Genomic DNA, 15,505 nt, shown 5'->3' with positions numbered 1-15,505 from the left:
AAAAGAGACTTTTCCATTTTATTACATTTTGTATGATGGATTATGTAGAAAAAGTAGAATTGGGCTGAAAGATCTATCGCTTTATCACCTCTTCAGGTTGTAAATCGTGTTTTTAAAAAGTAACTAAGTAACTAAGTAATTAATTACCTTTGAAAATAAGTAATCAGTAAAGTAACAGGATTACTTTTGGGGGGAAGTAATCAGTAATTAGTTACTGATTACTTTTTTCAAGTAACTTGACCAACACTGCTACTAAACAACTTGGCAGATATCAGACTTTTTTTAATAAAAAAAATCAGGAGGTGATATCAATCTAGAATAAAAGATTTAAAAAAGAGAAAAAAAACATCTGTTGTGCATTTTCTAATACCATCGAATGGTTTGAAGAGTTTATTTCACCACAGTACAGTTCTGAAATGTCTTAAAAAAACTATTATGAACTAAGTTAGTTTAATTTAGTTCATTTAAAGCAATTACTTCTTACTTTTCTGAAATATTCTCAACTTTCTCGCTGCGAATGAAATTAAATATTAGTCATACTGTAGCATGGGGGCGGGATCCTGTGAAGTTGGTGGGAGTCTTCGTCTTTATTACTGGGATTATCTTAATCTGCGGGAATGTAGACCTGTGTGGACGGGATTTCATGACAAATTAACTTTTACCAACCTGTCAGCACCTGTTTGGCTTTAGTGAGAAATGGCTAAGGAGAACTCCCACAGTTTTGCATGACTGTCTAGTTACAGGACTTAAAGTTACAGCAAGCTTTTTGCAACTCTGTTGTGTGCATTGTTCAGGGCTTAATAGTACACAGTGGAATATGTGAAGATAGACTAAAACAAACTTTTCTGACATTCAAAAATAAGATCTGTGCTATTGTTGTGAATATATTAATGATGAACATACTGTCCTTCACGCAGCGTCACGTAACTATATCGCCGCTCTATTTCTCAGAAGTTGTTGAACTAATCCACTATTTTAAACTTCACACCTCCAGAACCTCCAGAGATTCTTGTTTAGTGTCAGTTTTTCCATGAATCTAAATATCACGCCTCTGTTTTAAAGCACAATCGTTCTGTATTGAAGCTTTTTTAATGAGGCAGAACATTTTATGTGGAAAGTGATGTTTCCAGCATATGAAAGAAAACCAGCTTAAAGACACCAAGTTACAAAATGAAATAACCTCCCCATAAACCCACCTCTTTCTCCTCTTTATTTCCCCGTTTCTCTCCATCCTTTTGTGCCAGTTTACTTCATTTGATAGTCGATTGGTTTCCATGGAAACCAGAGGTCGTTTGCCTCCTGCGTGTCTCTTTGGGAACAATAAAAACAAGGGAGGAAAGCAAGAGAGAGAGAAGGCAGAGAGACACTGAGGAATGGGTAGACAGAGTGACGCCATGCAGTGAGGTATTAAGAATTCATTTATCCCCCGCTGCCGCACACTTTCAGCCTCTAAGCTCTTTCCAGCTCTGTCACGCTGATGCTTTTGGCACATCCAAATCTTCTCGGTAGTGGTCTCCAGTGCCACTGCATTTTTATCTGGCCTTTTAAAAGAATCTTAGATTTGTTTCCTCCTAGCTGTATGATGTACTCTGTGAGGCTGGAAGAATGTAAAAAGGTTTAAGGAGCTGAAGACAGTCGATTTAATCAGTCAGTCTCAGAAGGACTATTTTGCAAGTGTTTCAAAATGAACTGATCAAGGATGCCTGTAATTTATAGGCTTAAACGTTTCCATCCTTTTAACAGTAAACATGAAAGCATCTTCAAGTAGGGCCGGGCCATATGAGGAAAATTCTATTTCACTTTTGTTTGTTTTTTTTAGTTTTTGCGATATCACGATGCGCAATATATATTGCAATATGTTTAAATAACCTGTTTAACCATTAGTGTTATATTTAACCACACGGAGAATATTCAATATATCGCCCACCCCTGTCTTCGAGCCAGTCAGTTGACAAGCACTGGGTAAGCATGTTAGTGTAATCACCTACTGTACAGTGCACATAATTGCGCTGTGTAATTGTACCTCCAGATCTTTTAATGGTGCTGTTTAGTGACCTGCATTGAATTACTGAAGGTGTTATAAGGAGCTTCTACTAGTGAGTGACAGCCGCTGGATGAATGCGAAGCAGACCGTGCTGAAAACAGCAGACGCTACTTTACAATTACTCCTGGAGAACAAAAAAAAATATGAAGGTTAAAAAATTCAGAAGGTGAAAGAGTTCTATGAAACTATTTCAGAGTTAATCTTCGAGCACCCGGTCTGTAATAGAGCTTTGCGCTTTGAATTTCACCTCATTTTCCTTCCAGTGTTGATGTGAGGTGCGTGTGCATGTCTGTGTGAGAGAGTAAAAAAAGATGGAGCCTCCTCCAAGGCACCTACACTAATTGACTCATTTTTCAGAAGTGGCGAGAGATAGACAGACACTTGCACATTGTTAAAGGCAGCTCATGTATAGGCGGAGTGAATTAGAAGGTAACTGGAAAGCTGGGCACTCCAGCAACACGCTAAAGAATGCATTTAGGAGTGAAAATGACCCCAGGATAATCCTAATAGTATTAGTCCAAAAGCTGTCATCATTACTTAGTGCGAGGAAAGAAGAAATGCTGACCTGCAATTTTGTCCAGCTATGCCTGGAAAGGCATTCGTGTTTTAGGGGGTGGATTCACAGACACTGCCTGGAGGTTCTCACATAGGCTCAGTGACACCTGAGGATGATATCTCTGTCCTCATTAGGAAGGGCTAGCTACACAAAAAGCTGAAGTGGTAAAAGTGTGTGTGTGTGTGTGTCTCTGTATGTGTGCGTGTGCGTGCGCTTGTAGAATGGTGATATAACTGGATTATTTGTTCCGTTACTGCATTTCCAATTGATTTTGCTACACCTCATCAATTATATTGATCCAAATATCAATAGCATCAATACCAACGCTGATATTATTATTGGATCGTGATAGGATTAATACTTTATTTCTGTATTAATCTGTCGTCTAACTTCAGGATGCAGCTCACAGAGTTGTGTTAAATTCCAGATGTCAAAACACACGAAAAGCTGAAAGGTGTGTTTTGCTGTGTTAACTCATCACAGTGATTTACTGGTCATTAAAATGTGTTCAGAATTTGAAAATTGATAATAATTCATCCCATAACTCCTGACACACTGCTCTCCCCTACACACGCTGCCTACATGTTAAGCGTATTGATGCTGTTATCATACTGATCATCATACAGCAAAAGTTACAAAGCTCTATACAGAAAAAGGAAAAAAGTAAATGGAATAAGAAAACACAGAGGGTCCATTAATCAGAGATATAATTATTAGTTCATGTTCAGAAGTAATCAGAATTCTAAAATCAATACTTAACAAGTCGTCTCTGTTTACCCTGCAATGACCTGGAATTTCAAGGATGGATGGATGGATTTCCAGTTAAAAATGTGAAATCTATTGTTGAAAAAAAATTGTAAAAGGATGAAGTTTGTTTTTTTAAATCCCTTTGACTTTTGACAATAATCTCATTATATTTGTTATATTTGTTAAATTGTAAGAAGAGAAGGATTAAATTAGATTATCTTCAAAACGATCAAAGAAAATATTTCAGTTAATACGGGAGTATGTGTTTGATTTATGAAAATTGAGAAAATGTCAAACATCCACATACACTGTGAAGATCATCAAGTATTTTTTATGTGTTTTCAAGCAAGTAGTGCATAAAGAGTGATTGAATCACAAAAGACCTAACCTATCACTGTGCCATTCTAATTGGTAGACACAGTACAAAGTTTGTATGTAATACTTGCCATCATGTTGGAACGTATAATTTCAAATGTTTCTATTTTTTTCCATATTAACAATGTAAAAATGACACATGCACATGTTAAGTGCCTATTTGTTACGCTGTTGTTGCTTTCAACCCTGGCTATGCATATAATACTCAGAACTTTGCATACAGTTATTTAAATATCATTTTTTCTGTGTAACTGTTTAAAAAGCTGTCATGCAGTTAATTGATCCATGCATTTGATGGTCTATGACAGATCTTTCCTCTTAACCATGTGTCATGTCTGCTTTGCAGCTGTTAGCCTGTTGGATGTCGATAATAAACATGCCACCCTGCGGTGAAAATTTCTCTTTACATGATCCCTGTCAGCTGACGCGTATTGACTTAATGTTTGATTTAATGTGAAACCTAATGTGCCCAAGTGTGTGTGTGTGTACATGAATCTGTGCTAAAGTGTGGGCGGGTGATTTGAGTGTTATGTGTTTGAACCTGTTGGTTATTTTGCACGTGCATATGTGTGCGGCTTTCCGCTCATATGTGTTTGGAGAAGTGGGCGTTTGTGTGTGGCTCTCTGTCTTTGTGTTTATGTGTATGCATGTGCTTTGCCCACTCAAAGCCTATCTTTATCCATCCTGCGATATCTAAAGTGGTCCATCTTCTTGTGGGAAGGTTCAGGCAGGGCCAAGACGAGCGTGTTGAGAAGTTAATGTTTTCAGGAGACTCTCTGTGTGTCTTGCTGAAGCTGCACCTGTCCTGCTGACTGTGTATGTCAAGCTGCTCGGGGAGTGTTTCAGCTTCCTGTTCTGTATAGCCTCCAGGAGGGATTGGACCTCCTGGGCTATTACAGCACATCGTCCTTCTCATACTTGTTAGCTGAGCATTGCATTCCCTCCACGAACACATGGTGAATGAATTTTGAATCACTTCCTCTTGCTCTTTCTTTGCCAATACTGTTTGATTTTTCCTCTTCAGTCTGCTCCATTTAACTTTTCTCAGAACAAGTGTTGTTCAGTTTTTGGTTCACTCACAATATTCAGCATCGTCACACATTTTCTGACATTTGCTATGCAGGATTTTGATTACTCACGTCATAGAGGATTTTCCTATTAGAAACCACTGAAACAGTAGGGCTCCAGCATCTTGCTGGCAGACAGTAGATGGTGCCGTTCAGTTCTATGAAATGTCTCTGCAGCATCTGATGCATCTCATTTGTCTTTATGATTTAGATGGCTTTGGGGTGCATAAGTGAGTGTCAGCAGAGTGATGAAGTTAAATAAGAAAAGTGCATTTTTCATAGAGTATGTCATAGATATCGCGCATTACACTTTCTAATACTACCGCAGTCTCCTGTGTCAGTGAGGATTAACTTTTATGGAGCGATCAAAGAAAAGCTATGGCAGGTTTTTAAAATTGGATTTTCTTCTTCTTCTGTTATTGCCATAGTTTTCATAGCAGTTATAAAAAATAATGCTGACTCTGAGAACCCATCACAGAATATAAAAGCAATCTGCAGATATAAGAGTGTTGCTTAAAAAAAAAAGAAACACTAAAAACACTATGGTAGGAATTGACTGCTGTTCTGTAGCAGAAGATGGACTGAATTATAAATTATACTATATTTGCACATTTTGCATCTTGCACGTCTTCGTCCTGTCTCGTCTACAATATCCTGACAAAAACTTGAACCTGGTATTCAATACCTACTGCACTATACATTTTGTATTGTTTCTGTCCTGTCTTTGTTTATTGTACAGTTATTGTACAGTTAACATTATAGTATTTCATAGCATTGTATAGTTAGTAATTAGTACCATTTTATCCCATAATTTTACCGAAATTTAGCACATTATTTATTTGTAATTCCTAGTTTTAAATCATAAATCACATAAAGATATGTTTTTTATATTCTTATGATTACACCAAGGGGTGCTTGGGTGAAGCAGCATTTTTATTACGCTGTAAACTGTTGTATTGACAATAAAGCTCTTGTTCAGTTTAGACCATATACCTCCTTTCCAGTCAGAAGCTGAACATGCTATTAGCCATTTATAGCCCGAACCATGAAATGATTGCCGGAAAAATCTATTTTTTTAAACGGAGTGTTTATTAAACCTTTTGGCATTTTAAAAAATGTTTGGCTTTTCTGGACAATTTGTTGGTTAAAGATTTATTCTGCAATTTATTTGTGTTTTTTTAGGGGGGGGGGGGGGGGGAATCACACATGTAAAAGTAAAAAAAAGTCATGTATGTACATGACACACTTGGCGTTAAGAGGTTAGTAGCTGGAGAACTGAGTTAGCAGAAAGGGTTACTTTTGTTATTTGTTTCTATTCTCTCATCATTTTTTAAATGAGGTGTCTTCATAGAGTTTCTTTTGTTTAAAGTACGAATGACCCATTTTCCCTTCACCGGAACATAAAGTCTTGGCTTTCCCTTTGTGAGGAGTTCTCCTTAACCAGATGTGTCTCTACATGGTTCGAACGTGTGAGTATGATGGTGATCCTTTTGAACTGTGTTACCCTGGGAATGTACCAGCCCTGTGAGAACATCGACTGCTCCTCAGACCGATGCCAGATACTACAGGTACAACGCAAACGTGCACGAAATCCACCCCTAGCTTGTAGCAACATCCCATATAGTCTCAAAGGAAACTGTATGTGTGCTCTTAACAGTGCCTTGTGTGTGTGTGTGTGTGTGTGTGTGTGTGTGTGCGCTATTTTGTTTTTATGCAATCATTTCATATGAATTCTACTTCCTATGGACACATGAACATGTGGTTCTGATAAAAATATGTTTGATCCCATAGACGTCTGTTAAGTAAAGCAATACAGACTCTTTTCTTTTGCTGCTTGGAGACGAGTTGTGTTTAGATGCATAGTCTCTCTCATGAGGTCCATTCTGAGCCAGGAAAATCCCTCTGATAACATAAATATTCCTTTTAAAGTGATGTATGAGCTACAGGTGTTGAGGGACCTCTTTAAAGGGTCCTAAAAGTCAAAGGGACCAGTTAGACTGGTTTATGTTCTGTATATTTGATTCGAATCGCACGGTCATATTGCAGAAAAGAAGATAGAAACACACACTGATACATCCAAACTCAGCTTTATCCCAACCTTACCTCATTTGCCCATCATGCTCTTCTTCCCCCCATGCTGGGCACTGTACCTGCTTGCACTGACTCACTGCTAGCTTGCGGTCTTTATGCTGCAGCGAGCATGACTCTGTCATGTATGGCACCTCTGCAGCTTCACTTATCATTTGGCAGGACACCGAATCTCTTCTCACTTATGTCAAAGGTGGCTCGAGTGGGTATAACATCTGTGCTAGAGCCTGCGCGCATATGCCTTCCGTCTGCCGGGGCAAAGAGCTTGCTGAATCACACGCAATGCACACGAGGCGCTGCACACATCATATAGCATAGCAGCAAACGTAGACGCACACAGTAGATTGATTCAAGTGTCTGTGGGGGGGTGGGGGGGTTGTTGAGTTGGATCTAATAGAATTTCTCCTCCAAGTATCTATAGACCCTATTCAGTATGAGCATGGATTTAGTGGGCTACAGCCCCACAGTCAATACGCTGCTCTCAGAAAATCTACTGTTCAATAACATGATCTCCATGCTGGCTCAGCAGCGAAATCTATAAGCTCTAACAAATGTGGGCTGAGAGACCTTTGGAGGCTTAGGTGGCCACTAGCAGGCATTGTTGGATGATGGATGAGTGCAAGTCCATTGTTGTGCAAAAGTGTTGAGCTACCCCTCCTCTCTTTGGAATTTTTTGAAAACGCAGATTTTTCTATTTGTTTGGGCCTTTCATCCACACGTAAACGGCGTTATCGATCACTGAAAATGGAGATTTTTAAAAACTCCGTTTTTGCGTTTAAGTGTGGACGAGGAAAATGGGGATTTACTCATGCAGCATCAAAGTCGTCTTCACTCAGGATAGAGACAAAATGCTGTTGCTGTTAATCTGACTATCTGCAGTTTTTACACACTTACATAAACACACGCAGTTACTGTCCCTCCATTTAGAAAGACAGAGGTGTGACATAGCAAACTTCTACACTGGGGGTTCGGGGAGGGGAATGAAAAAATAAAGTCAGATGTTTTAGAGAGTTGCAGAAATGGCACGAGACATAAGTGCTTTTCACCATTTGCTAAAGTCTCCCTTGGGTTAGCAAACATTACCGAAGGTAGCACCACATCCATCTTTCCAGCAAAGGTCAAGGTTGGAAAGTCTGACCACTCCTCATTAGTAAGCTGGTCTGGCATACCTGCACTAAATAGGATGCATGTTTTCAGCAGCAAACAAGTCAGGAAACAAAGATCCACCTTAATGGTTCAGATTTGGATCACGTCGCTTGCAGTACGTCGCTCTGAAAATCAAATTACAGGCAACACTGAGCGTGTCAGTTTGTCTCTAATCCCCCAGTATGAACAGAAAGGAGCTCCAGCTAATCTAGGCTTTTTGCACACAACAGCATCGACGAGCTGAATTCTTGGATTTGTTTAAGTGTTTTTCTTTTCTTTTTTTATTAGATGCTTGATAAAAGCTATGTGAGGTGTGAGGATTTCGACGTGAGGCTTACCTCTGATTACTGCGCAGAATAATTGTTTTCCATTACTTCACCTTTTAAGGAAACCTGTTGATTTGAGCTTGACGGCATTTGGATGATGTCATGGAAGAAGCGTCTTTGCTGCCATCAGTTTGCTTTTCACACACACAACATCATCAAAAGTCTTACTGTGTGCAGACAAACAGTCTGTCTCATTCATCAGGAAATCTGTTAAATTTGTGCTTGTACATTAGGCATGTTACATTTAGAGGAAATATGTACTGTATAATGGATCTTTAGAGCTGTTGCTAAAGCAAACCAAAATACAACAAAATTCATTGATATTGAGTTTTACTGCCTGTTATGGTAAAAGTTATGGACCTGGAACCAATTAATGGAGGATTGTAGAAGAAGTGATAAATCATTTAGCACAAAATGAATAGATGAGTTTATTCAATTGTAGACAAAGCCTAAAAGGGCCTACGGCCACTCAGAGGATCTAAAAACTGTGTTTATAATTTGTGTCAAAATAAATCTAGTTGGAACCTTAACTTCAATTTTTCTACATGTAGTGTTGATATACTGTATTTTCCACACTATAAGGCGCACTTAAGATCCTTAAATTTTCTCAAAAAACGACAGTGCGCCTTATGTATGAATTCTGGTTGTGCTTGCTGACCTCGAACCGATTTTATGTGGTACACGGCGCTCAAACATCTGTCAAAACATGTTTTAGTGTGACTTTGGTAAGCAAGAAGCTGCACCGCTTGATGGATTGTGGGAGCATTACGGCTACTGTAGTCAGGAGACTCGCAGAGTGATCTGGGTCCTAAACTCCGTCTGTTCAGGTCTCAAAGTCAAACGAACACTGCACACTGAGTTAAAAACTGCCTAAATTCTTTCATCTTTAATAAAATGATCAGAGTTGCTGCTTCACCAGGTGTAACAAATAAGTTTAACATCCATGAAAACAGAATCTATTAAATTTAGCAGAGTTAGAAGTTAGCAGGAAGTTAGCTTGCTAGTTTCCACCTAAACATGATATACCATGTTCTGACTGAGGGATTTCTGAAAAAATTAAAATGTACAGCTCTGCTATCACTTCCAACATAAATGAAGACAGAAAACTAAACAGGCATTTGCCAAGTGGTTTTATTTATTTATCCGTGCATGTGTGTGTGTGTGTGTGTACATTTGCATCTGCTTGTCTATGAGATGCAAGGCCTTTTCACACACATGCATTATTTATTTAATGTAATCCGTTTTTCAGTGTTAAACCTATAAAGAAATGACGATTCTCCTGGTCACCGTTTCCATGAAACTTAAAAAAACAAGCAAAAAAAAAAAATTGTGAGTTCAAACGATGATTAAAGTCAGTTAGTTTCACTTTTGCACGCTAAATTTAACAGACGTCTCTCTCTGTGATCTTTTTGTTTCCATCCCAACAATGATTCATCATTCCTGCTGCCAAAAGCAGCCAGAAATGACGTTTTTCCTTATGTTTTCCCTTATTAACACCTCGTATCTCTGTTTCTTTTCTGTCAGGCCTTCGATGCGTTCATCTACATCTTCTTTGCTATGGAGATGGTTGTAAAAATGATCGCTCTGGGGATCTTTGGTCGACGCTGTTACCTCGGGGACACGTGGAACAGGCTGGATTTCTTTATCGTCATGGCAGGGTGAGGACCTTCTGTTCCATTTATCTGACTCCTCTTTCCACATCAGGAGACTCACACGGGTGGGAGCGCTGAAGGGTTTTCTCCCAAACACATGTCTTGACAGCTATAACATCAACAACAAAAACAAATAAATAAAATGTAAAAAAATAATAAAGGGAAAGTATGAACTCATGCATTGTGGGTCAGTGTAATGCTAATTAAATACACCCAAAGGGCTACACTTAAACATTAGCTGATTCTTTTTCAGTAATTTTCACTGTTCCTCTTCGGTCTGCTAATATAACTTGTAAATGTTTCATTCCACATTTAAACTGGAGCTCTCACACAGAGAGTGTTTGAATTATTCGAAAGTTCAAATATTTAATTATGGTCAATTCTGTTTCGCTTCTGTTTAAAGGCCAGGTTCCAAATCCCTTTTTGGCTCATCCTTTTTTGTCTTCCTCTACAATTCACAATCCACTGTGCTGCGATGCGTAGCCAATCAAGTCGGTGTTACAAATGTAACATGGCAGTGGGTATTAACGTGTGGATAGTAACTGGCTCTCACTTGGGACGTGACTGGCAGTAACACAGTGATGATGCGACTCAGCTGAGCTAATCATCTTAATGGAACCTATTGAATGAGCTGAAATTACCCAGCCACAAATTCTGTCAGGGTTACTGATGTCTCGAAGGGATACCTTTAAATGGTTAAAAAAAAAAAAAGGTATGAAATATTTTTCTTTGGACAAAGTCGCCATTAAATGTGTGTGTGCTTTTGTTAACTCTACTGAGCTTTTGTGCAACTAAGGGATTACCGACTCCTGATGCTAATCCTAACCCACTCCAGTGTACCAAGTATAATTTTGTTCACTTGTCTCATTAGTAGTGATTTCCCACTCTCTGCAGCTTAGTTAAATCCCTTGTTATGACCATCTATAATGTTTCTCTTTTAATCGCAGTGAATTGCTCAGTTTCTTGGAGCACTGGTGGTAGAGGTGGGCCAGTCGATCCAGTAGTATTGATACCAACACTGATACTGGTATCGGATCGATACTAACGTGACAGGATCGATACTTTGTGTCTGTCCTCTAAGTTCATGATGTGCTGCACCCTGGTGAACCTTTTTGGATGTATACCCTGTAGCACATTTCAGTAACAGAAGTTGACCCAAAGTGCTTTAGAGACAGGAACATTTCTATTTTACATCTCCAAAAAAAAAAATCCCAGTTTAAAATATACATGAGAAGTTGAAAAGTTTTGTTTGTGATTGTGTTCAGAATTTGCAAATTGATGATGATGAATCACGAATGACACATTGTTCTCTCCTACATAAGCTGCCTTTACAGGTTAAAAATGTTGGTATTTCTATTGGCAATACAGGCTCTGCATTTACTTGGTAACAGACTTATACCAAAATTTGCAGTGTCGCACAGCACTAGTAGGTTGTGGTTGGGGGCGTTTTGTTTTTCTAATTATGTAATGTCTTTTTATTAATATGATCTGACTGAAATGCCAATTTTAGAATAGATGTTTGCATTTGAAAGGACATGACGAGGACACTGCCTGTCTGAAAGTTACAGTTTGTAATGTTAACATTGTCGCCTCTTTCAAAAATATTAAGGATGTTTTTAAAATCTGGTTCATTTAGTTAATTTGGTCTAGAACTGTGGAAGGGCTGTTGCATTTTACCTCTCGTCCGCTTCACACCAAACATTTAAGTTTGGTTATTTTTTTTCCCCTATTAAAGGGTAATGAACAGCTGATTTGCTAGTCAGTGCTGTCGTATCATGAACAGAGTCAGAGCACATGGTACAACAGCAGGAAATACAATGTTGCTGTACTTTACCTTTTATGGTTTTAGAATTTAGCCATAAAGAGCTCATAATGTCTACACTGCACGTGCAGCTCATATTTAGAGAACAATGGTTGACGGAGACCAAATAGTAGGGCTGGGCGATATGACCCAAAATTCATATCTCGATATTTTTTAGCTGGCTGGCGATATAAGATATATATCTCGATATATTTTATTAAATAATAATGCTCCATAAATAAAAGAAAACAATGTTGTTTTTGTGCATAACAAAAAGCTCACAATTGTGCAGTCAAAATGTAAACTAATAGACGCTGAGCACAATAACAAAGACAGATTTCACAGCTGCTCTGTTCCCAACTTGTACTGCGTGACTGACAGCCTGGAGTTTGAAATCCGCTTCGCAACCACGTCTCTTAACAGGTGCCATTTATGGTCCTTATACACAGTAGGGTAATATTACGTTGAAGCACAGTACGTATCACTCCGCGAGGCTCAGCCGTAATCCTCCGACAATCCATCAAGCGGTGCAGCTCCGTAGCTTACCAAAGTCGTACTAAAACATTTTTGACAGATTGCTGAGCGCCGTGTTCCGCATAAAATCGGTTCGCGGCCATCAAGCACAACCAGAATTCATACATTAGGCGCGCTGTCAACTTTTGAGAAAATGAAAGGATTTTAGTCCGTGCAGCACCTCTGGGCTGCATGGCGTTAGCGTGGTTAGCTCGTTAGCGTGGTTAGCTAGCTAACACATTGACGCCGTCCAGCCCCACGCACGGGGCGATGCGCAGTAACTCGTTAACGGAGATTTGCCGTGTCCATCTTGTCGCTTCCTGCAGGTGAAGCGATGGGGTAGGAGGGGGAGTTGTGTTCAGTGAAGGAGAGGCAAGGCCGAGTAACGTTGCGTAGAGACGGAAGTGGACGAAAGAGAGGCAAACTTGCGGCTCCACAAGTATAATTATAACGTAACATAGACTATATCGATATAAAGGATATTGTCAGATCTTATATCTCGTATAAAAATATATCGATATTTTTTAAAAACTCGATATATCGCCCAGCTCTACCAAATAGTGACATCTGTTGTTAAAGACGGATACGATAACGGCCAAAATGAAAATTATGATTATTTTGGACATTAGTGAGATCATGATTATTTATCTCAGTTATTGGTTGATTTGTTGAATTGTGCGTAAACATTTTTTCAGCCCTGCTTTTTCACCTAAAGTCGGTGAAACTCATACAATAAAAATAAAGGCAAATACAAAAACTGTACCTGTCATGGTTGGCTGTGTGGCAGGCGGGCAAGCAGGAGTGGTGGATCCAAAATGCAGGACTCAGACACAGAAGTTCAACTTAAAGCGCAGCTTTATTGCTGGAAAACCTCTTACTAACTAAACTCACCAAAAGACAAACAAAAACACTGGTGGACTAAAACACTGAAGCAGAAATACTGAACTGGAACTAGAGCTGGAAACAAAACACTGGTAACACAGAGGCAAAACACACACAACTTGTTGAGGGTACGACGCAACACTGACTCAGAGAAACACAGGGACTAAATACACTGGGAAGTAACGAGGAGAATGAGACACAGAAGGAGGGCACAGCTGGTGGAAATTAGAACTGACGAGACAAGCAAAGCAGGACACATTCACATAAGACACGGACCTACAAAGTAAAACAGGAAGGATCACACAGAGACGCGAACTTGACACAGTGGAGACAGCAACTAAGAAAAACAGAGACATAAACCATAAGGCAGAGGACTCTAAGAACCGAGAGACACAGAGGGGAACTCAAACATGCAGACACAGACTTACACAGAACAGAGGGGACATAGAGAAACATGAAGGGCAAGGGATCGAAACTAGAAACCATAGAAACTCACACCAAGTACAATAATACAAAAATCACAATGAACTAAAACGCTGGGTCAGGAGACCCAGGACCCTGACAGTACCAAGATTTTACTCAAAATTAATTTTCTGTATTACTTTCACTTTCTACATTATGCTACACTCCTGTTAATAAAACCATCTCTCCACACAGAAGGCCTGATCACCTGGTCTCTTAGAAGCAAAATATAAAATCTCTCTCTATTCCCCTCTTTGTCATGTTGTATACAGCACAGCTATTGGAAAAGTAATTGCTTGAGGGGATAATATGGCTTTTGTCCAGTGACTATTTTTCCTGAAGCCTTTGCTACTGAGAGTATTTAGTGTATACTTATCTTTGGCCATTATGTTGGTGATTTCAGTACATCTTTGTGAGATGGATCAATATGCGGACGTGCCACACGGGCTCGCATTTGTGGAGTTCTGTGCTGATGTTGGGTGATTCCTGTTAGCAGCCATTGCGTTGGTTTTCTTGGACGTGTGTTTGTAGTGTGCTTTCAGGTGGTAGGATAGCTCCAAACAATGAACGGTATTCCGAAGGACAAGCTCTTCACCTTCAGCTGTATCTGTCTTTTAATTTAGCATTAGTAGGACAGACTACAGCAACAAACATGGTGCATAGTGCAGGTAACAGCTGTGATTGGCACATATAGTGCATGCTCATTGTCAGGCAGTGACTTAGGAACCAACTTGATGTGATGAAGCACGCATTGTCACTATTGGTCTATTGCGTTCATTTAATCATGGGAAGCCAAAATTTGATTAATATCTGCTTATCTCCTGACACAGTGGGACATAATGGTTTCTAAGTGACTGATGCTGGGATACATATTAAAAAATTATGATAGCTTTTAATAAACAGCTGTAGCTCAGGAGGTGAAACGTGGTTGTATACTAGCTAAAAGGTTGGTGGTTCAATCCCTGTTTTCTTGGGCAAGATATTGAAGCTAAAGATGCTCCCGGTATGAGTGTGAGTGCGTGTATGAAGGTTAGGAAGCACTTCGATAAAGAAACAGTCCTTGTATTAATACGTGTGTGTGTGTGTAAATGAAGCATGTAGTAGAAAACCCTTTGAGTGCTCAGTCAGTTTACCATTTAATAACACGCTCAGATTTAATAGCTGTTACGCTATTCCATTTATGCTAAGCTTACATCAGCTCTTGCACCTAAAGTTCCTATTGAGCAAAGCCAGATCTTTGTTTTCAGGTCAGCAGTTATAAGGCTCCGGCTCACATTTGACTTTATCAGTTCAAGTTACCATCAGTTAATTATGGGTTTTCTTACATTATTTCAGACAGTACAAAGTTAGACATTTGTTTCTGTATACACACAGAAAGACAAGTAGCAGTTTATTTTTTTTACTGCATCTTGTCATCTGCTCTGATTAAGGCAGCCAATAGTGTTTTATTACATCAGAAGCTGGAGGCCGGGCTACGAAAACATACTATTACAAAATTGAGAAAAATCAAAACTCAGACAACATCAAAGCAACCAAGCAAACAAGGAAATTGACATAACACAAAATCCACTTGAGAGAATATTTACAAGGACAACTTCAAAGTTTCATAAAAATACATGTTATGTACATGTATGTTATTAAGGTTAATTCACAACCAAAAAGAGGAGAAATGTGTCCTGGCCTGGGTACCCTGTAATGCAGCTATCCAAAGGAAAGAACAGCTGTTCCTGAGTGACAGGAGATTACAGCGGTAAATACAGAGTTTACCCAGCATGGCTTAGTATTTAAAAAAAATACATTAAAATAAAAACTAGGCCAGGAAACTATACTAAAAATCGATAAATAC

The 15,505-nt window shown here is 39.1% G+C and overlaps 1 protein-coding gene across 2 annotated transcripts in view; it reads left to right on the top strand.

Moving 5' to 3' along the window:
* Positions 1-15,505, top strand: part of LOC146630072 (voltage-dependent T-type calcium channel subunit alpha-1I-like) — a 222,776-nt gene that overhangs the window by 35,100 nt on the left and 172,171 nt on the right. For both annotated transcript variants that reach the window (XM_085356770.1, XM_085356771.1), the window contains 2 exons: positions 6,246-6,357; positions 9,874-10,007. In XM_085356770.1, the coding sequence (XP_085212896.1) occupies positions 6,246-6,357; positions 9,874-10,007 (246 nt within the window). The remainder of the gene's footprint in view (positions 1-6,245; positions 6,358-9,873; positions 10,008-15,505) is intronic.

The sequence above is a fragment of the Diplotaxodon limnothrissa genome, linkage group LG6, assembly GCF_057381915.1.
Source record: "Diplotaxodon limnothrissa isolate DT_005_m linkage group LG6, D_limnothrissa_male_GT1.1, whole genome shotgun sequence".
NCBI classification, from domain to species: Eukaryota; Metazoa; Chordata; class Actinopteri; order Cichliformes; family Cichlidae; genus Diplotaxodon; species Diplotaxodon limnothrissa.
The sequence above is the reverse complement of the archived record's forward strand: the minus strand, read 5'-3'. Positions and strand labels throughout refer to the sequence as shown.